This window comes from Eptatretus burgeri, chromosome 3 (assembly GCF_056783735.1).
Source record: "Eptatretus burgeri isolate ZD-2024b chromosome 3, Ebu_testis_v1, whole genome shotgun sequence".
Taxonomy (NCBI): Eukaryota; Metazoa; Chordata; class Myxini; order Myxiniformes; family Myxinidae; genus Eptatretus; species Eptatretus burgeri.
The window spans coordinates 133,516,462-133,538,042 of NC_140963.1; the positions used below are offsets into that span (position 1 = coordinate 133,516,462).

At 44.8% G+C, this 21,581-nt stretch overlaps 1 protein-coding gene across 2 annotated transcripts in view; it reads left to right on the forward strand.

Annotated features, from left to right (window-relative positions):
* The window catches only part of LOC147031009 (unconventional myosin-X-like), a 265,336-nt gene that overhangs the window by 182,218 nt on the left and 61,537 nt on the right, over positions 1 to 21,581 (forward strand). For both annotated transcript variants that reach the window (XM_085875663.1, XM_085875664.1), the window contains 5 exons: positions 113 to 205; positions 1,143 to 1,211; positions 7,563 to 7,645; positions 8,714 to 8,825; positions 9,307 to 9,387. In XM_085875663.1, coding sequence (XP_085731789.1) covers positions 113 to 205; positions 1,143 to 1,211; positions 7,563 to 7,645; positions 8,714 to 8,825; positions 9,307 to 9,387 — 438 coding nt within the window. The remainder of the gene's footprint in view (positions 1 to 112; positions 206 to 1,142; positions 1,212 to 7,562; positions 7,646 to 8,713; positions 8,826 to 9,306; positions 9,388 to 21,581) is intronic.

Below are 21,581 nucleotides of genomic sequence, written 5' to 3' on the forward strand. Positions count from 1 at the left end.
ACATGTATGGAGAAATATATCTTGAATCCCTTTGAAGGTCGGGATTTGGGGTCGGTGATTATTAAAATGGCTGGGTGTTTAAATCGCTTGGATATTTGCGATCCTTTTTCAGAAGCTGGGAATTTTGGCGCTGATCAACGAAGAGAGTCGCTTCCCACAGGGCACGGACAGCACACTATTATCCAAGCTGCACATTGAGCATGCGGTGAGCATCTGCACACACTGGTGTTTAGGCCTCTTAAGTACGAGAACCATATCCCATAGGCGTTCATGACGCTTCGCCTCCTGCAAGTCTTCATTAGTTTGAGGCACAATCTGTTGCTCTATAATATTCTTCATTCGAGTACACAGGCCATCCTTCTGACGGTCTGAGTAAGTGCTCATGGCTACCACGGATATGTGGACGTCATAATCCGATGTAAAATGTAAACCGTTGAATAAAAACTGTTCACGTGGATTTTAATCCCTAAAATGGAGAAGATTGGAAAACCACCTATCCCTCGTGTTCTGGCAACATCACGTTTGTTACGAGGCTCTACACTCTTCGAAAGGAAAGCTTGTAACGTCGAGAAGAGCTCTTTCCTTATTGTCAGCAGGTTGTGATCCTCACTCAATAACTAAGGTGGTAGTCGTTTCGATTCACTGATTTCCCCCGTGGAATTCCCAATTGTAGTCGGTTTATTTGTAGGAATGAAGACCTTTAGGATAATATTCAGTGAATCAAGCAGGCATCATTCCCGTATCGCCAACTTATGAAGGTATAGTTTAATCTCTGCGATTGCGATCACGTGTAGGCTGTAATTTAAACAAATAATTTTTTTCTATTTCACTGACTACCAAAGGCATTTTAACACGCTCTCAACTTTTTTAACACATTTTCAATGCTCTCAAAAGAGCTTCAGATCGAGAAATAGGTTTGTGTCTCCCACACAGTGATTAGTCCAGAGGTTACAATGAGCATGTCGTTCGAGCACGGTGTCCCATTAGATTTGGAATGTACACAGCCCTTTACTCGGTTAGTCTCAATGTTGAGGCAAATGTTTAAAATGGATGAATGAGCTCCTTTTTTTTTTTTTTTCTTTTCTTTCTTCCACGTTCATGATTGCAATGGTTGCTCTCATCATGCTTCTCCTGTTCTGCAGGGCAACCACTTGTACGTGAAGCCAAAGGTGGCTGATCAGCACTTTGGGATCAGACACTATGCGGGAAAGGTAATAATAATGACTTCAGACTTCATTTGTCCTCCATACATAATGGTTATATTCAGGTTTTTTTTTTGTTTTAAAGGACTTGATTGGCAGGCTGAAGACCACTCCATAGTTGTGGGTGTAGTGCAGGGGATATTGCTGGAAAGGGGGTGGGGGATTACTCTCTCCCAAATCGTCACCAATCACCCACTGGAGGATGTCTTTCACACCTGGAACTACCCGGACGTTTCCGGGTAGTTGACCAGTGACTTATTTGAGGAGGATAACATGCTTCACATCAATTACCTGGAACATGCTTTTCAAGACAGAAAACTTTTGTTCCTCCATAAAGATCGGCTGTAAAATCCAAATGCACTTTGAAGGCATCCCTTGAAGATATATAATCAATCACTGGAGGTACTGAACCTCACTGTCAGTAATTACCCATCTTTTTAAAAAAAATTGTATACATTGTCTGGGCTCGTATGAGAGCGAATCTTGGGAAGACCATTTCTCCAAGCTACCCTCTAAGACTGGTCAACATCTTGGTACTTTTGTCCACCAACCTCCCCTCCCCACCCCCTTCACCATCACCCCACACCCCCTCACCCCCGCTCATACAGTGCAGCATTTCTCCATGTGTTTTACAAGAATTCTCATCTCCCATCCCATGATCTTTATCTCCATTTGTCAAATTTGTGAATTTGGAATCCGGAAAAGCATCCATTCCCACCCCACCCCCTCAGTTTCATGTCCCCAATTTCTGCATCCCTTCTCACCACACCCCCTAAATGCCTTCCTCTCACCCCACTCTCTAAAACCTTCCCTTACACACCACACACACCACACACACCACACACACCCCACACACACACCTTCCCTCTCATCCCACCCCAACACATCCTCACCTTACTCCCACAGAGCCTCACCCCCCCCCCCCCCCATCCTGCACCATCCCAATGTTTCCTCCCCCTCCTTCTCTAACTGTGTGGACCTGAAACATCTGAAGTCTCCATTCTAACCTGACATCTCTAAATTCAGGCAGCTGCTGATAAACCAGACATCTGTTTAACAGAATCCTTCCTCCCACAGGACATCCCTGACTCCTTTCATGTCTCTCCCTGGCCTGAACCACACCCTGGCAGCGGAATTGCACTTTACATCAATAACTCATTTTTCCACTGCCCTTGTACTGATCTTACACCTCCCAACTCCCAGGAGTACCTTTCGCTGCGACTTCCCGTCCGCTCACACCTCTTGTTCATCTGCATGTTGTCCTGTCCTCCTAACAGTGACGACTCCATCAATACATATATATATATATATATATATATCTCAGACAACATGGACAAACTTTTAGCCACTCATCCTAACTCTCTCTTCCATATGTGGTGATTTCACTTGTCACCATGCTAATTGGATGGGTGTTGGTACCTCTCTCACCAGCCATGGCACTTAATGAAAGGACTTCTGTGACTCCATGGGACTGACTCAATCTGTGAACTTTCCCACCGGGATTTCTCCCAATGGCAAATCCTCCTATCTGGACTTGGTGATTATTAACTTCCCCACAAATGTCTCCTGCTCTTCCATCTGATCCTATGCTTGTGAAAGTGAACATCTCTCTGGCTATTCTAAGAGAGCTGCCTCAATGCCAACGAGTCTGGCAATTCATTTCATCAGATTTTGCAAGGACTGCGAGCAGCCCTCTCTCTTCCGGACTGGTCTCTCATATCTACTGCCGCAGATGTTAACTCAGCTTGGGAATTCTTCCACAGAAACCTGTGCTCTCTCTCATGCACAGATTAATTCCATCTTGTCTTCACTTATACAACCCTTCTTCCCACCCATGGCACACTGAATCCCGTGTTGAGGCAGTTGCTCTGAAACGACTTGCGTTCTCTTCCTGGAAGGCAAATCTGAACTAAGAGGATCTCTGTACATTCCATAAAGTCCACAACAAGTGTGTCCACTCTCAGGAGAGCCTGAACACAACATCTGTCCAACCTCAAGAATGAACTTTCAAACTTGTCTCCCTCCTCTAAAACCTGGTGGTGCCTTTTTAAGTCTGTCTCTGGTGTACATTCCCCTTATATCCCTTCTCTCTCTCTTCAAATGGCACCACAGTCGACTCCGTTCGTGAGAAGGCCAAATGCCTCAATTATATGTTTGCTTCTAAATCTTTTGCCCCCCAACCCCTCACTCTCGGTACCCATCCTTCCCTGTCGTACCCACCTGATCTTGCACTCTGTGTCTTTGTACCTGAGAAGATGGAGAAGTTTATTTCAACCCTCAACTCTGACCCTGCTACTGGACCGGAAGGCATCAGCTCACGTGTCCGAAAAACCAGCTCTGCCGTTCTTGCATATCCTCTCTCTGCCCTTTTCACCCTGTAATTTGCGCTCAGTCATCTTCCATCTGATTGGAAATCATCCAACGTCATTGCATTGCATTAAAAAGCTGCGAAACCTCATCCCCTTGACTGCAGTCCGATGAGCTTACTTCCAATCAGTGATATCATGGAATTCATCATCACAGTTTACATGAAATCCTTCCTTTCCTCCAACAACCTCATCTCAGATCACCAATTTGGTGTCAGACCAGGTCACTCCACCATGGACATGCTGCTTCGACTCACCCAGCAATGGATGGAGGCCCTCAATGTCAGACATGAGATCAGAGACGTCTCTCTGGACATATCTCATGCTTTCAATACAGTTTGGCTTCTTGCCTTGCTCTCCAAACTCTCTGCCTATGGCATCAAAGGCCACCTCCAACACATGGCTTTCTGAGTTCCTCTACTCTCGGAGCCAACATGTCTCTCTCGACGGAATCCTTTCATCTCCTCACCACGTCAAGGCTGGATTACCCCAAGGCAGTGTTCTCGGTCCAGTCCTATTCCTGATCTTCATCAATGATCTCTCTGACTCTCTGGAAAAAAAAACCCCTTTATTTATTTGCCGATGAGTCCACCCTGTGCCCTGACATCCCTCATCCTTCAGACAGGCAGGCTATAGCCTGTTACCTTTCTTCAGATCTTGACAAAAATTACAATCTGGTCAAACACTTGGGATATGTCTTTTAATCCTCACAAATCACACACTCACTCACTCTCTCCGAAAGCACCATCTGGCAAACCCCCACACACCCCCACCCCCCTTTACTTTCTCAACAATCCTCTTGAGGAAGTTCAGTCACTCAAATTCTGGATCTCACCATCAGCCACAATCTTTCTTGGGCTAAACCTCATTTCAAAGTTGGCCTCCAAAGCCAGCCAATGACACGGCATCCTCAGTTGTACAAAGTCCTTCCTTAGCACTTCTGAACTCCGATCCATACACAAAGCCTTCATCCACAGCTTGATGTAGTTCTGCTCTCCACTCTGGGCTGGCTCCCCTGCCTCACATCTTGCTCAGCTTGACGTCGTGGAAACCATTGGCCTCCAAGTTTATTGGAATCTCCCGTGATGAAGCTGAGTCGATGGGCCCATCACTTCGCCATTGTAGACAGGTCCATGTTCTGTGTTCTACCGCCTCCTTTCTGGTCTTGCACCCTCTGGTCTTTCTGTGCTACCCTCCCCCTCCCCCCCCACCTAAGTTTCTGCAGTCCACTGTCAAACCCCTTCTGGTGAAACTACCTAAATCCAGGATCACCGTTCTCCTCCACTCATTTGTTCCTCTTTTTTTCCCCCAACTATGGAACCAACTTCCACATTCTCTTCAATCTCATTCTTACCTCCAGGTCTTCAAAACAGCTGTTCAACACCATCTCAGATCGTCCCCAATCCAAAACCATGATCTTTTCTACCCTCGTTAACCCCACTCAAATCCCTTCACCTTCCAAATTTCCGGTTTTCCCTCCTGAGAGTTTCCTTCTGTATCCACCTTGTCCACCCCATGCATCCTCTCCTGCCCCCCCCATTCCTCCCTACACCAATTGTTTGTCCGCCTCCCTCTGTCTTAGCCTTCAGCTCTGCTGTTGGTAGCCCCCCCCACCACCCCCCCTCTCTCTCTCTTCTCTTCCTTTTGTTCTGTTGCATCTTGGTCCGTTCAGTGTACTCGTACTAGCTCTTGTGTGAACCTCCATTATGTGTCCAAAAAGAAACGGAACCATTTTTCTTAATTTATGGCAGCAGGAACCCTTTAGAATAAAGCATGACGGACACACGGACACTACTCGTTTTAGTAACAGATGTCACTCCCTGTATTTTTCTTTCCAGGAAGTGCAGCAACTTTTATTTGCCAGTCGGGTAATGGAGCTGCTGACCACTAAATAATGGCAGGCAGTTACATTGTTCGACTGTAATCATAGTCAGGGCAGGAATTTGGAATTTGGCCACGTACACATTGTTCTACTCGTACGAAATACATGGTGAGATCTTTGCCATCCACCGGTGAGGTCAAACGGGCTGCACACCCGGCCTCACGTCCCATCCGAAGGACGGCACAATCGCCGATGCAGCACCCGACCTGTGATGTACCAGGGAGACAGTTACTGAGTGACGTGATGATGAATCGGTTTTCGTATTTTTATTTTTGTGGTATGATGATGAACAATGTTGTAAAATGTAGCCACAAACTATTGTGACATAATTTATAAAGGTCATGGAAGAAGTAAATTGGTGGTTTCTTCAATAAATTGGTGGTTTTAGGTAACAATGCAGTCTGACGCCCGCATTTGGATCTCCGGAATCCACTTGACCACACACACACACACACACACACACACACCTCTGTTTTTGCTTGCAAGTGGTCAGAATAGCGAAGTCTATTTTTTCCTCCAAAGGGAAGTACTTTCTTTTCTTTTTTCCTCTGTCTCCTGGTGATGGGACGATAAAGGTGAGCCATTATTGTTCCTTGCTCTGTCACACCTGTGCAGCTCCAAATGTTTTAGCACTCCAACTCTGCTTCAACCACACCTTTACCTCCTGACTTCACTCTTCCATTGGACACTGACCTCTGTCCTCAATTTCTGGTCTCCCCACTGACCTCTGTCTTTGTTCTCCACATGGCTGATCCTGGTTTCTCCCCCAACCTCTGGTTGCAGCTTTCAACGTCCTGCTACACCGAGCATGGTCCTTTTCCAGAATGTTCTAAGTTCTTGACCAATTAGCAGAATTGTCCATAAGGTCAGTGGTGTATCGGCTAATTAGTCCCAGTTTCATGGTCACCCGGGGGAGTGGTGATGCGTTTGACATCCCCCCCCCCCCCTTTCCACGGTGTGTTGTCATCATTCCTTCATGTCCTTGGAATGTGGCTGTCATGGAAATCAATGGGAGCTGGGCAGTCTGTGTCTTATTTCCTGTTTATTCCCGTTTACACATCACGGGCTGTCTGTGTGGCTTCATGAATCCTTAACCTCCGTATTTCATGCCTTTAACACTAAAACTGCACAGATATTAACGATGACCACTTGCACAGCAAAGTCCAAATCTACCCAAGCACCATAGACTACTGTTACCATTCACAGAAAACAATGTAAGTAATTATAAAAGTAAATCCCAATTTTCCTTATGTATATATGACTTTAAATCATCGTATTATTAGGTCAGCTTGCTGACCTACTATAACCGTTCGATGTCCTCAGATCCGTCCATCCGTCTGTCCGTCTGTCTGTCATTTTTCTATCTCCTCCTAGACGTCTCGGCCGATTGAGTTCTAACTTGACACAATGATAATACGAGTTGCTCTCTAAACATCGTCTGAGCCCTTTTTCACATTTTCGCCTCGGGGTCAAGGTTACAGGGTCATCAAGTACAAAATGACCAATTGGTCGAATGGCCTATAAGGAAGCATCGGATGGTTATAATGCACAATGGGTTTCATCGGGATTATTAAGAAGATTTAAGTCGACCGACTAGTTTCTTGTTACCTCTGTTGTCTGACCCTGTTTATTGGGCAACACGAGGTCCGCTGACTTCAACACGGCTTCGCGCGGTTATTTAAAGTTCAATTTAAATTCTGTTTTCACTTTTCATCGTCGCTAAGGTTGATTAACACTCGGTGGCATCAAGTTTTGTATCCGAGCTGACCGACAAACCCGCTCGGGTGTATTATATATACCAGTTTATATATCAGCACCACATCAAATTATATGTGTGTATAGAACACCCTGGTGCTTGCCCCACTGTTCTCATCCCCACTCTACCTCCCTCCCTCCCCCCTTCTTCAAGTGAATTTAAGGTGATGAGCTGTTGGATTGAATTGATTTATGGTGTACATGTGATGCAGGCTTGATGGGCCGAATGGCTTCCTCCTGTGTCCAAATTCCTTGCCTAATACCAAATATGAATCAATAATTGATGAGTAATTATTCCACAGCTTATGAACTTTTGATACATTTCTTATGCTGATTGTACTCCTTGTATTCTTGAAGGTTCTGTACACCATTGAAGGTTTTTTGGAGAAGAACCGAGACACCTTTCGGGAAGACATCTTAAACCTCCTGCTGCAAAGTCGGTGAGCCAGATGGGTCGCGTTCTACGGGATCGTAATAAGTTTGATCGACGATGCCGATCCAAGAGAAAGATGGCTCGATTGTTTCACTCTTGATAGATTTTATGAACACTGAGCACACCTCTTTGAAACCTTACGACAAAACAACTCAAGGCCCCAAAAAGGTGTTTGTCAGAGTCCCCTTGCTGCACGAAACATCTTGTCGTGTTCATCGTCGAAACAAACTTGTTTCATTTCACATTTCGTCAGCAGTTAATTTTGTCCCTTAATCATTTCATTGTGGTTACGATGAGTTCCTGGTGTCCAGGGACTTACATTTTCAAAACTGGGGAAAAAAACTAAACGATGATGTAATAATAATGGTTGGTTGGTTCTGCTAATTAGCAGTTTCTTGACTCGGGTTTACAATCCTGGATGTGCTCCGCACTAACCCCCATATTCGACAAAAGAAAGAGAAGTTTGTAATTTGTTCATGGTTCTTGCGATAGCTCACCTACTATTCACGAAGGACACTGTGGGATCTTTAATGTCCGCTAATGAATCCTGGCAGACGGGGCACCCAATTTAATGTCCATCGGAGGGATGGCACACACATTGATGCCTCACCCTGCGTGCGAAGCACCAGGTTGGTAGTTTACAGCCGTCGGGATTTGAACCCAAGATAGATGGCTCGGAGGAGAGTTGTGTGTACCTTTAAGATATCCTCTCAGCACTTATTCAATAAGAATGACATTCGTAGAGCACATCGTCTCACCTCGCACGCTCATTCTGAACAAAAATACCATCGTTAACCAAACACGAGTAGTATCAGTAACTCGATCACGTGAAGACAAAATTTATTCGGATTTACTACCTCGAAACGATTTTCTTCAAATCAATTAAATGGCATTCCATCTGAGATAGTTTTGTCGCTCTGATCACGTGCACCTCATCAGTCGTGCCGATGACCTTCTGCGATAAATCAAAAGGTCGTTGCTTCCTCCACCATTGCTTTTGAACCTTCCTTCCACCTCGAGGCATCGGTTGGGTTTTTCAAGTCATAAATCTCCAGGTCATTTTTCTTGTGTTCAGGGATGATTTCATCTACGATCTGTTTGAGCATGTTTCGCGGCAAACAGCCGGCGAGGATTCCTCGAGACTTGGCAGCAAACACCGAAAGCTCACTGTTTGCTCACAGTTTAAGGTGCAGACCCTTCTATCGTCCTTCCTTCAACTGCTCCAAGCTCTGTATCTTTATTTTTACTCCTTCCTTTTAATACCCCCTTCCCATTTGAAAGTCCTATTTTAACTTTCATCATGCTTTAAATCCTCCTCCCTTTCTTTCGTCTTCTATTTTCTGCCTTCCCTCATCTCTTTTTTTCTTTTCTTCTTTCTCCCGTCCTCCTCAGTGATGTCATTCTATTCCTTCTCCTCCTCCTTTTGCACCTTTTAGCATGATACTTGTGGAGGTGAAAATGGTTGCAGGTCTTGCATTCTCCCTCGATTCCCTCCCATATTCCAAACCATTCTCTTTGTCCCCTCCCATTTCTTAGCTCTTCCCACTCTCTGATCCCTCCCACTCCCTTTGTTTTCTCTATTCCCCTCCGTTTTTGCCAAATTTGGTTCTTAAGTACAGTATGTGCTCGTTTTTGTTCTCATTCTAACACCTGAAAGGTCTCTTCCAGGATTCTTTGCATGCATTGATGACCACGCTGAGCACCGCCAACCCCTTCTTCGTTCGTTGCATCAAGCCCAACATGACCAAGGTGGGTGACAAACCCGAGTTATGGAATCACGAACGAGTAAGGACATTTTGCAGGTTGTCTAACAGCAGAAACGAGCAGTTTGTTTGACATGTTGTTAAAGAAATAAAAACTTTTATTTTGTGATTTGTTTTGCTGAGAATGTCGTATAAAGCAGGGAAAGCAACAAATCAACATTTCGGAAACACTTTCCAGTTTGGACGGGAAAATTATGAAGAAACTGTCCCCTTGGGAAATGGCTTTTCATCGAAAGAGCGAAAATTGGTTTCGATTTGCAACGGATAAAACCGGGTTCACAGTTCTGCGGTCCATCGCTGCATTATTCCGATTGGAACGAGGCAGTTTACTGTCGCACTTTAAATCCTGATGAAAATGTTACCCAACTACGCTTTCCATTTGTGGCCTTTCGTCGTCCACAAAGGAAGACGTGACGATGTCCTGCCGGTGCTTTGTGGAGTCCATGAGCTGGCTCCATGGTGCGCGTCCTCGATCGTCCCATCAGAGCAGAAGTCAAACAAAAGTAATATTTCAGTAATAGATTTTCCCTCCATGGTCAGAATACATTGTCTTTGCACAATTGGATAGAACAACCTCATGAAAACGATTTTTTTGTGGAATGATGTATTGTGATTGCAGACAATTTATTATTAATGCTGGATTCCCCAAATGTATGGAATTGTACATGTTCGGATGTGTATAAAAGATAATATTTTTCTTTTTTGTGGGTTGTGATTACGAGGTGTTTACTGATTATCTGGGCTTGTGTGTGAAGGCAGATGAACAGTTGCGGTTTTGTGATGCAAATAAGTCCTGCAAGTGATTGCATTACTTTTTTTATTTCAATTTTTTCAATCGAAGCCACGTTATAAGAGAAATTGGACCCACGGGTGATGTACGGCTCGTAATGGTACGTGTACACAAATCGCGTGCAGGACAAAGACCCAAATAGACGTCGGTATTTTGACGTGAATTGCATCGTCTCCATCGGTAGATGATGGACAAGCCCTCATGGTATCCGCCAAAGCTTGAGATGGGAATGCTCACGGGCCAACCTGAAATATTTTTGAGACTGATAAGATTTTCCAAAACCTGAAGACGTTCAGCCATAGTGGATTGTTGATTTGACAGACGTCGGACTGAACCACGGTGCGATCAAAGTGGCGACTGTTGAAGTTCCATCCATTATTTCATGCCTGGCTACTCTTAACGATGAGATGGGCATGCGTCGGGCTTCAAACCCAGCTTGCCGACTTCGGGTTTGAAACGTAATCGTAGAAAGAAGGGAAAACTTAATGAGACATTGGTGGTCATGGCAAGCAAAGGTTAGAAGCTAATTCTCGCAAAATGGGCTGTGATTGTTTTTTGTTTTCCAATGAAAGGCATTTCTTCATGAATTTTGATCATTTTCAGCGTTTCGTAAAGTATTTTCAAAATCATTTTATTGCATCGTTTTCTTTGTGTGATTGTAGTTATCCTCACGCTTTATTGAAAAGGGGTTTGTCATATTGTAATCGGTTCTGTCTGTGTCTGTCTGGTGCGAATGATTGCTGAGAAACTGTCCATCAACAAGGACATTGTCTGGAACATCATCACTGAAAATCTCGAAATGCACAAGGTGTGTGCAAAGATGGTCCCCAAGCTGTTGTCCGAGTACCAGAAACAGCAAAGAGTCACCGTATGTCAAGACATTATCGAGCGCCTCGAGGTTGATCCAGACCTGCTCGGGAGAGTCATGACTGGCGATGAATCATGGATTCGAATACGATCCCGAGACCAAATGGTAGAGTCGTCAGTGGAAAAGTCCGGCATGGCCAGGACAAAAGAAAGCAAGGATGTCGAAGTCGAAGGTCAAGGTGATGCTCATTGCGTTTTTTGACATCAAGGGCGTCGTCCACTTCGAGTTTCTACCACAGGGTCAAACAGTGAATCAATACCTGTACAAGGAGATCCTTCGGCGCCTCATGAGATCAGTCCGGGACAAGAGGGATCTGTGGGAGAACAACGCCTGGTTGCTCCACCATGACAATGCCCCTGCTCACAGTGCCCTGAGCATCTGACAGTTTCTGGCGGAGAGGAACATGCCAACACTGGAGCAACCCCTGTATTCGCCAGGCTTGGCCCCTTGTGATTTTTTTCTTTTCCCCAAGCTCAAGGGGGTGATCAAGGGGACCCGATTTCCTGATGTGGAGGCCACCAAAAGGGCCGTGATGACGGAGCTCCGGGGGATTTCAGAAGAAACCTTCCGGGGGTGCATCGAAACGTGGAAGAAGAGGATGGACAAGTGTGTGAGACTGGAGGGAAACTATTTTGAAGGGGACAAGCTGTGATTCCAATATATGTTTTGGAACACAATTTCTGTGAAGTCAGTCCCATTACTTTTTAGACAGACCTCGTATGTTACAATTTTTTTGATTTCACCCCAGGTTCATGCCCCAGGTGGCAGGGACTTTGGGTCACGGGGGTCAAAATGAGGAGAGAAAAAAAATTAAACTCAAAATTTGATATTTGGTCATTCCAGGTAGAACTTTTTGCCATCTTTCAACATTGCTTCAGGTGGGAAGCATGGGGATTTGCGATGGCACGCAATCAACTTCACTGTAGTTTTAATTGAAAATGGGCCAACAGGATTGTGTCGAATGGATAAAATCAACAGGATGTTGATCGAGGTATGCTAACTTTCGTGGGAACCAAGGAGAAGCTGACATTTCAGAGTAAATAAATTAAAGAGAAAAGATCTGATGAAGGGTTAATTCCCAAAACGTTGGCGGCTTCGAGCTTCCCACGGTGGTTTGCTCTCCTCAATCAATGTCTGGTTGACTCCATCCGTTGTTCTTCCTATCCACCGATGCAGACCGACACTAACCTTCACTCATAAAACTAGTTCTTTATTCTTGAACGTTGTTTAAGTCAGGGTTTAATTCCCGACCCGATTATAAACTGTTGGTTTGGTACTTTGCAGACAGCGTTGCATCACAAAGTGTGCCATCCTTCAGATGGACGTTCAGCTTGGGAACTTGTCTGCCAGCATTAGTAAGTGGACGTTAAAAATCCCATGGTTTCTTTTGACAAAGTGTGGACGAGTTATCACCATCACTCTGGCAAAATTCCGAATTCCTCCCAGCTTTTGTGAAACATCAGGCCCTGACAATTGGTTCAGGAGAAAATTTGTAGCAAGTGTACACAGTACATAGGCCACCAAGCCCCAACTTAATGGGAACATGTCAAAAGGAGGAGAGAAATCGAATTGAAGATGATAAAACGTCAACAAACTGAAACAAAACCTTCTTCTTTTGATAATTATGGCATTGCCAATGTTTTTTCTATTTAAACTTTACAGCATCCTTTCCATCCTGTTGTGTGTTGACTTCCCTTCAAAACCGAAGAAGTCCATTCACATGAACCATGCAAGCTACCTGGTCAATCTCTTTGTTGTGCAGAAACTACTACCAAGACAGAAACCACATTCGAAGATGGCAAGCGGTGTCACTCGGTCTCGAGAAGCCTCCAGCAAGACCAAACCACTTGCTATCCACAGTCGAGACAGGAATTAATAATTTTTTTTCATGGTGCCGGTGAAAGCTCGCCTACCTTTTCGCGAAGGACATCCTGGGATGCTGGCAGACCAGCAACTAATACCGGCAGACGAGACACCCAGTTTTACATTCATCCTTGGACAGCGCAAGCATTACGTGACCCTACTTGTGAAACACCAGGGTGACAGTTTACAGCTGGGTGGGATTCAAACCCAGCGTTTGACAGGTTTAAAGGGGAATCCAAATGCATTTTTTTTTCTTTTCTGAAAACCATTGAAAATCATAAATCATGGTCGAATTTGAAGGGGAAAAAAAAGTTGAAATTTTTTTGCCATTCAACAAAGTTTTGAAAAAAATCCCAAGAGTGTCGATTTTCGATTTCGCCACTGACGTCACATCTGGAAGCCATATTGATTCGAACGGCGGCTTACATAGAGAAACAGTGCATGTCAAGCTCGGATTCTGATACTGATTCCACTGTCATTGGCAACTCTGATGGTTCTCAGAATGTTAAAACTGGTTCGTGGGATTTTGAAGGATAGGAACGGTAAGAGACAAAATTAGTGATGGAAACGCTTTCAGGGGGATTGTTGGAGCCATATAAATTTGAGCCTTGTGCGAGAAATTCAGAGGAAGAAGGCAAAAGTCATCTGGAAGCCATATTGATTCGAACGGCGGCTTACATAGAGAAATGGTGCATGTCAGGCTTGAATTCCGATACAGATTCCACCGTCATTGGCAACTCTGATGGTTCTCAGAATGTTGAAACTGGTTAGGCCAAGGTCACATTTGCCACGGCGGCCGTGATGTCTCCAAAATCTGCGGCCACTCGCAATTCTACGGTGGCCGCAGTATTTCCACGGTCACACAACGTAGCAGTCACATATGTTTTTATTTTTCGGGTAGCCGCACAGCGTGTTTATAAATTGTGGAGACCGAAAACGTTGGGGTGCCGTACGGTCTTTGATTTGATGTCGCACGGTGACCTTGGGGCGTCCCTGCGGTGGCAATATAATTTTCAAGGCAGATGCAAGGAGACCTCAAGGTGCCCGCAAGGCGACCGGAGGGGGGCCCTAAGGCGAACGTGCGGCCAGACGGACGGTAACGAGTGGGTATATATACCAGTCCTTTTTTTTTACTGAAATAAAAAATATACCAGTATATATAACTGAATATACTATAACTATAATATACCGTGGTGCCCCCAGAATCCAAACGGCTAAGCTGTTTGAACAAATTGGAATCCGAACAATTTTTTCGAGAAAGTTTGGCCCTAAAAACCCAATACATTTTAAAAAACCGAACATAACATTGCGTTGATGTTTGTTCACGTGTCTCCCCCACCTGTTCGACCCGCATCTTCGCGCTTTGTTCATTCAGTTCGTTGGTGGAAGTACTCAGTCACATTTGCTCTACGGCGAGGATAAGGCGGTCGTACGCCCTCTGAACTGACAGAAACGTGCGGCAGCCGCAGAGAAACTGAGGTGGCCTGAGAGTGGCCCTACACCATTTGGCTATATTTTACAGGCTGTAGGGGCACCGTGGAATTATAACTGCGGAGTTATAACTTTTTTTCATTTCTACGTTCGCTGTAGCAATTCGACAAAGCCAAGCTATGACGTAGATGTGTTCCACGTCGACCGTACGTAGGGCGTACAGTGGGCTTGCGTTTTCCGTGCAGCTGCCGTAAGCTCTTCTTAATGAAAAATGAATTTTCCCAACCCCCAAAAAATTACGGCACCCCCACGTTTTCGGTCTCCACAATTTATAAACACGCCGTGCAGCTACCCGAAAAATAAAAACATGTGTGACTGCTACATTGTGTGACCGTGGAAATACTGCGGCCGCTTTATAATTGCGAGTGTCCGTACATTTTGTGCTAAAAATGACCAAAATTGGGCTAAAACGCCAGCACAGGTCAAATACGTTATGGGTAAGTTTGTATACGTTAAGACCACACTGAAAAACACTGCCAGACGTCGTAGTACGCTGGCTTTCATTGTTGTCCTCAAATTTTAGCATGCTTGAAATTTTACGACGTATGCCAGCGTATGACTCACACGTTCCGCTACGCTTGCCATAAGTTGTAGGCAGGTTATGCGATCGTTGACACACGTTACTTGTAAGTTACTCATAAGTCGAAACACGTCGAGGTAATGATTAGCGTTCCCGAAACTTATTTATAACCTGAGTAACATGTTGTAGGCACGTTACATGATCGTTGCACACACGTCGAGGCACGTTATGCGATCGTTGACACACGTCAAGGCACATTACTTGTAAGTTACTCATAAGCTGAAACACGTCGAGGTAATGCTTAGCGTACCCAAAACTTATTTCTAACCTATGAGTAACGTACTTTGAACCTATGTGTAACGTACCTCCAACGCATATTGACGTATGTAGACATATTTGATTGACGTCTTCCGGACGACCACAGAACTTGCTGAACGTGTTTCTAATTTACAGCTACCGTATAATGGCGTATTGGCAGCGTTTAAAAAAAAAAACAACAATAACTTCCGATATTTCGTCACGTGCAGTTACATCACGTCCGATTGCCTCTTCAGTTTGCTCATGTCTTATTCTTAGTTCCTCCTCTGTGAATATTTTCTGTTTGAGGATATTATCACGTCGACGTCGAAACTTAAAAGCAAATGTCCGAATATCGATATATTAATACTGAAGGACCAATTTTGTGCTCCTCCTCGCGGTCGCGTCACGTTTTTCTCGGTACTGTGACCTGGACTGAAAGAAACTTCGTACCTGTAAGAGTGCATCGCACATAGTGGAAATAGTCAACCTTCAACTCTGAAGCAGAATAAACACTTTTCGTTTTACATTCGTTTACATGGCGATGTGTGACGTCACCGCTGAGAGGCGTAAGGACGTCATAACATCATTGGTCATTCGCTGACGTCATTACGTCTGTCGTCGACAGACCATTACCGCTGAGAGGTGTAATTCCACTCCTGGAAAATAGCGTCTGCAATGTAAAACCCTCTTGTGCACATGTTGATTACCTCAGAATGTGAATTTGACACAAAAAATGTAACAAGAAACATTGTATCTTCTATCTATACTTTATATTAATATTGAAGGACCAATTTTGTGCTCCGTCTGTGACGGGGTTTTGGCTAGTATTTTAAAATTCGTGAGACGAAAAAAAATAAATAAAAAAAAACCAACAACAACAACAACAACTTCAGATATTTCATCACGTGCCTTCACGGAGCCAAGGAGAAAAAAAGAAAATGTGCCTTGACGGAGAAAATAAGTTTCGGTTATGTTTAACATTACCTCGACGCGTTTCGACTTTTGAGTAACTTAAGGCCCAGTCACACCTTGACGTTTTAGCCAGCGATGGCAACGTATTAAAATGTATGTAAAACGCTGGCTTACGTTGAACTTTTGATGTTTTTTTTTTAAAGATTCGGACGTATTCATAGTGACTTGGTCTTATGTGTAACGCATTGGTAACGGACACAGAACGTTTCATTGTGTTATAGATAACTTATACCAACGAATGCTGAACCTGTTGTTGGCCTACACAACCGATGCCCAACGATAGTCTAACTTAGGCATAGCGTGTTGCACGCATCGCCGACGATGTCGTGACGTAGCCTATTAAAAGGCTGACGCACAACGATTCAAATCATAACTGCCGTAGAAATGGAAGTGACAACATCGCGGTCACACCTTGGCGATCTTGCCAGCGTATGCCGACCTTAGAAAAATGTGTCTAAAACGTTGGGGCACGTCAAATACGGTATGAGTAAGTTTGGTATACGTGAGTAGAACGCTAAAGTACGCTATCATACGTCGTAGTAAGTAGAGTACGTCAATTAATTTTAAACATGTTCAAAATTTTACGACGTACTTGGCGTATGACACACGTTCCGCATGTGATGGGGATAAGTTTTACACACGATATGCGGACGCTTACACACGTCCACAAAGGCTACTTATAAGCTACTCATAAGTCAAAACACGTCGCGGTAATGTCTTTTTTACACGAAACTTATTTCTAACTTATGTTTGACGTGCTTTGAACCAATTCTTTACGTAGTCCCAACACACATCGACGTATGTAGACGTATTCCAATGACGTCTTCCGGTCGACAAAAAAAATAAATGAACGTGTTTCTAACTTACAACTGCCATATAAAGACGTGCTCCCAGCGATTTTGGGAATCGGTATATAAAAATGGTGTTCATAAAAGGGGAACCCAACAGTGTTTTCGAGTCCTTTTTGAGTCGATGTCCATGTCAGCAGTAACACTATCAGTATCAGTATCAGTATTAGTAGTAGTTTGTTCATGTTGGCAGTTAAGTAGTAGGTGAGTGTGAGGGGGAGGGTGTGGGTTATGATGGATCCTCCTTGCGTCCGCGTGTCCACGGGAAGGAGACATCTTTGCTCCATTGTTCGAAGTTCTTCGCGGCTAAAAACCCTAACAGCTTGGTTGGACAAATGCACAATGAACTAATAATGTGCATAGAGCGCTTCGATAACTTATAGATACGGTATACCAACGAATAATTATCGTGTAGCCGGCGTTCACAAACTATGCCCAATGATAGCCTAACTTATCCATATCATGCGGCAGTTTATCTTTGCCGGTGACGTGGGGTTTGCTATTCATAGGCTGCCACTCAACTATTTAAATGGCTGCATCTCCACTATTGAAAGTAGACGCTTGCGCTCAACAATTGGATTTTTTTTACACTCAACGACTTTTAAACGGTACCACTCAGCTATTTTCATTGTTTACAATGAACGATTTAAATTGCTGTCACTCACCTTTGTTTTTTGACGCTGGGGTTTGGAAATTTGAAGCGTTTCTTCTGAACGTGTTAAAACGCTCAAACTCGACTATTTTAAATAGACGCTGCCGATGGACAATTGGAATCATCGCCAAGCTAGACATCGAAGTGTGAACATCCTCGTCATGCCGAAGAAAAGTTTGAAGACTGCTGCAAATAAGTGTCCTGGCCGTGGCCGTGGACGCTGACGCAAGGACGATCCATTATACCGACGTCTTTCAGCCTATGAGTTACTTAAAAGTAACGTCTGTCGATGTGTGGCACCGATCGCGTAACGTGCCAACAACACATTAATCATAGGTTAGAAATAAGTTTCGGGTACGCTAAACATTAGCTCGGCGTGTCTCAACTTATAAGTAGCATGTGTTGACGTCTGTCAACGATCGCAGACCGTGCATACAACTTGTGGCCAGCGTAGCGGAGCGTGAGAGTCATACGCCGGCATACGTCGTGAAATTTCAAGCATGCAAAAATTTGAGGACAACCGAAAAGTACAACGTTTAAAGCCAACGTACAACGACGTATGGCAGTGTTTTTCAGCGTGCTCTCAATGTTATCAAAACTTACCCATAACGTATTCAACGTGTGCCAGCGTTTTAGAAAAAAATTTCAAAAATCGGCATACGTTGGCTAAAACGTCAAGGTGTGACTGGGCCTTTACAAGGAACTTGTGTCGACGTGTGTCAACGATCGCATATCGTGCCAACAACTTATTCCCAGCATAGCGGAATGTGTGAGTCATACGGCGAGTCCGTCGTAAAATTTTCAGCATGCTTGAAATTTCACGACGTACTAAACGTACCACGAAATATGACAGCGTACTTCATCGTTTTTCAGCGTGCTCTTAACGTATACAGAACTTATCCATACCGTATTCACGTGTGCCAGCGTTTTCGACACATTTTTCATAGGTCGGCAGACGCTGGCTAAATCGTCAAGGTGACTGCGATGTTGACACTTCCAATTTTCAGGCGGTTGTGATTTAAATCGGCGTGCGGCAGGTTTTTAACAGGCTACGCCACAAGTTCGTCGGCGATACGTGCAGCGCGCTATGCCTAAGTTAAACTATCATTGGGCATAGGTTTTGAACACCGACAACAGGCTAAGCATTCATTGGTATAAGTTATCTACAAGACAACGAAACGTTCTGTGACCGTTACTAATGCGTTATGCATACGACCAACACGTTATGAATACGACCAAAACTTAAAAAAAAACATCAAAATTTCAGCATACGCCAACGTTTTACATACATTTTTATACGTTGCCATTGCTGGCTAAATCGTCAAGGTGTGACAGCGCCTTTAGGCCTTACCTCGTGTTTTCACCTTCATTTTTTTTTAAATCATCTTGTGTTTTAATTATTAACAAAAAAGCAATCCGATCACGTGGTGTGACGGACTGTCGGGCAAGGATTGAATTTCACAGCAAAACCGGTTGTAATTTCGAATATCCATGATTACGTCAGCCCAATGCGTTTGATGAAAGTGATTGTGGTTCTGGGGGCATCATATTTGATGAGTTGCCCTGGGGGCAGTGCTCTCGCAAAGTGGGCGAGCGATCGAAACCCAGGCCGGAGCGGAGCTCGAGCCTGTGTGGGCCTTTGGATGTGTCGATTGTACCAGTTTACATACAATACACCGCCACCGAAGGTCATTTACTCATCCTATTTTACCTTAAACATGGGGAATTTCAGTTTAAAGTGTCTTGAAAGTGGGTTTTCTTTGGGTCCACAAACGGATTAATTCACTTTCCATTATTTCTTATTGGGAAAATATTTTTTGAATCCGAACTTTTTGCAATCCGAACAGCCTCCTGGAACGAATTAAATTCGGATTCTGGGTGCACCACTGTGTAGAGGCAAACACCTATACTCCGATCTCTAGTGGTGACGCACGGTCGACGCAGACTGCCACGGAGGCCATACGTAGGTACACGGCGGACGTAGGGGAACCGTGTGTCGACCTTGCGTTGCCCACAGGTAGTCACACAGACCGCAAGGCCACTGTATGGCGACCGTGTAAATAGTGCGGCCGCCGTAATTTTTTGGGGGTTGGGAAAATGCATTTTTCATTGAGAAGAGCTTACGGCAGCCACACGGAAAACGCAAGCCCACCGCACGCCCTATGTACGGTCGACGTGGAACACATCTACGTCGTAGCTTGGCTTGTCGAATTGCTACGGCGAGCATAGAAATGAAAAAAAGTTATAACTCCGCGATTTCATTCCACGGCGACCCTACGGCCTGTAAAATATAGCCAAACAGCTTAGGGCCACCCTGAGGCCACCTCAGTTTCTCTGCGGCCGCCGCATGTTTCTGTCAATTCAGAGGGCATACGGCCGCCTTATCCTCGCCGTAGAGCAAATGTGACTGAGGCCTACGTGGGCTTTTGAAGGAACGGTAAGAGACACAAAATTAGTGATATAAACGCTTTCAGGGGGATTGTTGGAGCCATATCAATTTGAGCCTTGTGCGAGCAATTCAGAGGAAGAAGGCAAAAGTGTTTTTGAAGATGAAAACGTGGGTCACATGATTGCTTCAGCTCGGTATGGTTTGATTTTCCATCCAATTCATGGTTTATAAGGGAGGAATTTTGTATTAATTGATAAATCGGTTCATATATTACTCGGACTGAAATACCCGTCATCGCCCGACAGCATGGACACTGCCCAGGCACACTCGGACGCCACCGACAAAATTGGCGATGAATGCTTTGTCCCACCATCGCAGACTGACCAGGTGTCTTGTATGTTACGGTATCGTCCCATTTCATACTTTCCCAGGACACCATTTGTGTCCTTGTTGTGTCCCACTGTCATGTCCGTAAGGTGTCTGTCCCTCCCCAGTGGATGGGGGATTGTGGACAGGGGAGGAGGGTGGAGGGATGTAGGATGGTGTTGGTGGTATCATGAGGGTGATGGGGTATTGTGAAGGTGATGGGGAAGGGGGATGGTGGGGGGGTGGGATGGTGGTGGGTATAGTGGGGTGATGGTTGATGTGAGATGATCTGGGGATGGTGGAGGGGTGTGTGGAATGGTGGTGTGATGGTTGTGGTGGGACGGTGGAGGGTGTGGGATGGTGATGGGTATTGTGGAGGTGATAGTTGATGGGGGATTTTTGGCGGATGGTGAAGGAGGATGTGGGATGGTAGTGGGGATTGTCAGGGTGATTGTCGAGGGGGGTGGGGGACCTTGAAACTTTTAGCATCCTCAGTCAAATCCTCTCAGAGGAGTAGATGATGATACCACGAGACTTTCTCTCCACAATACATAGATGGTGGTTCATTTGATTTGTAGAGATTTGTGTTGATAATAGATAATTATTTTAAGGTGCTCTTGTGGTAACTGCCAGTCAATGACAACAGGTGTTTGATTCACCACTCAAATCATCCATGTACATGTGCTGGTAGCTGGGTAGAGATGTTATTACAGTTTTGAGCGATGGCTGTTTCTTCCGCCTCATCATGGGGATGGCAGCCTCTCTCAATCGTGGTGGACAACCACAAGATCTAGCCACCTCTGTGGTTTCATAACAGTGCTCTGTAACGTGTTCCAAGCACAAAAGCAAACATTTGGTCAGCCCGTTGCACACTCAGGTATTTCGGACAAACCTCATCCAATTTCTGGCAAACTCGAGGTCTTTCTGCCATTGGTGGAACATGAAACCATCTCGGTTTGTATTACTGTAACCACCAAGGACGCATCGACTCGGCATGCTTGTGGAAAATTGAAAATTATTCGCCGTTTGAGTTCAATCGTACCGCAATGTAACCCGGAGACAGTACGGATCTGGTGGTCTACTTCCACGTGTGAGGTCACGGCTAAACATGAAGAAGAAGA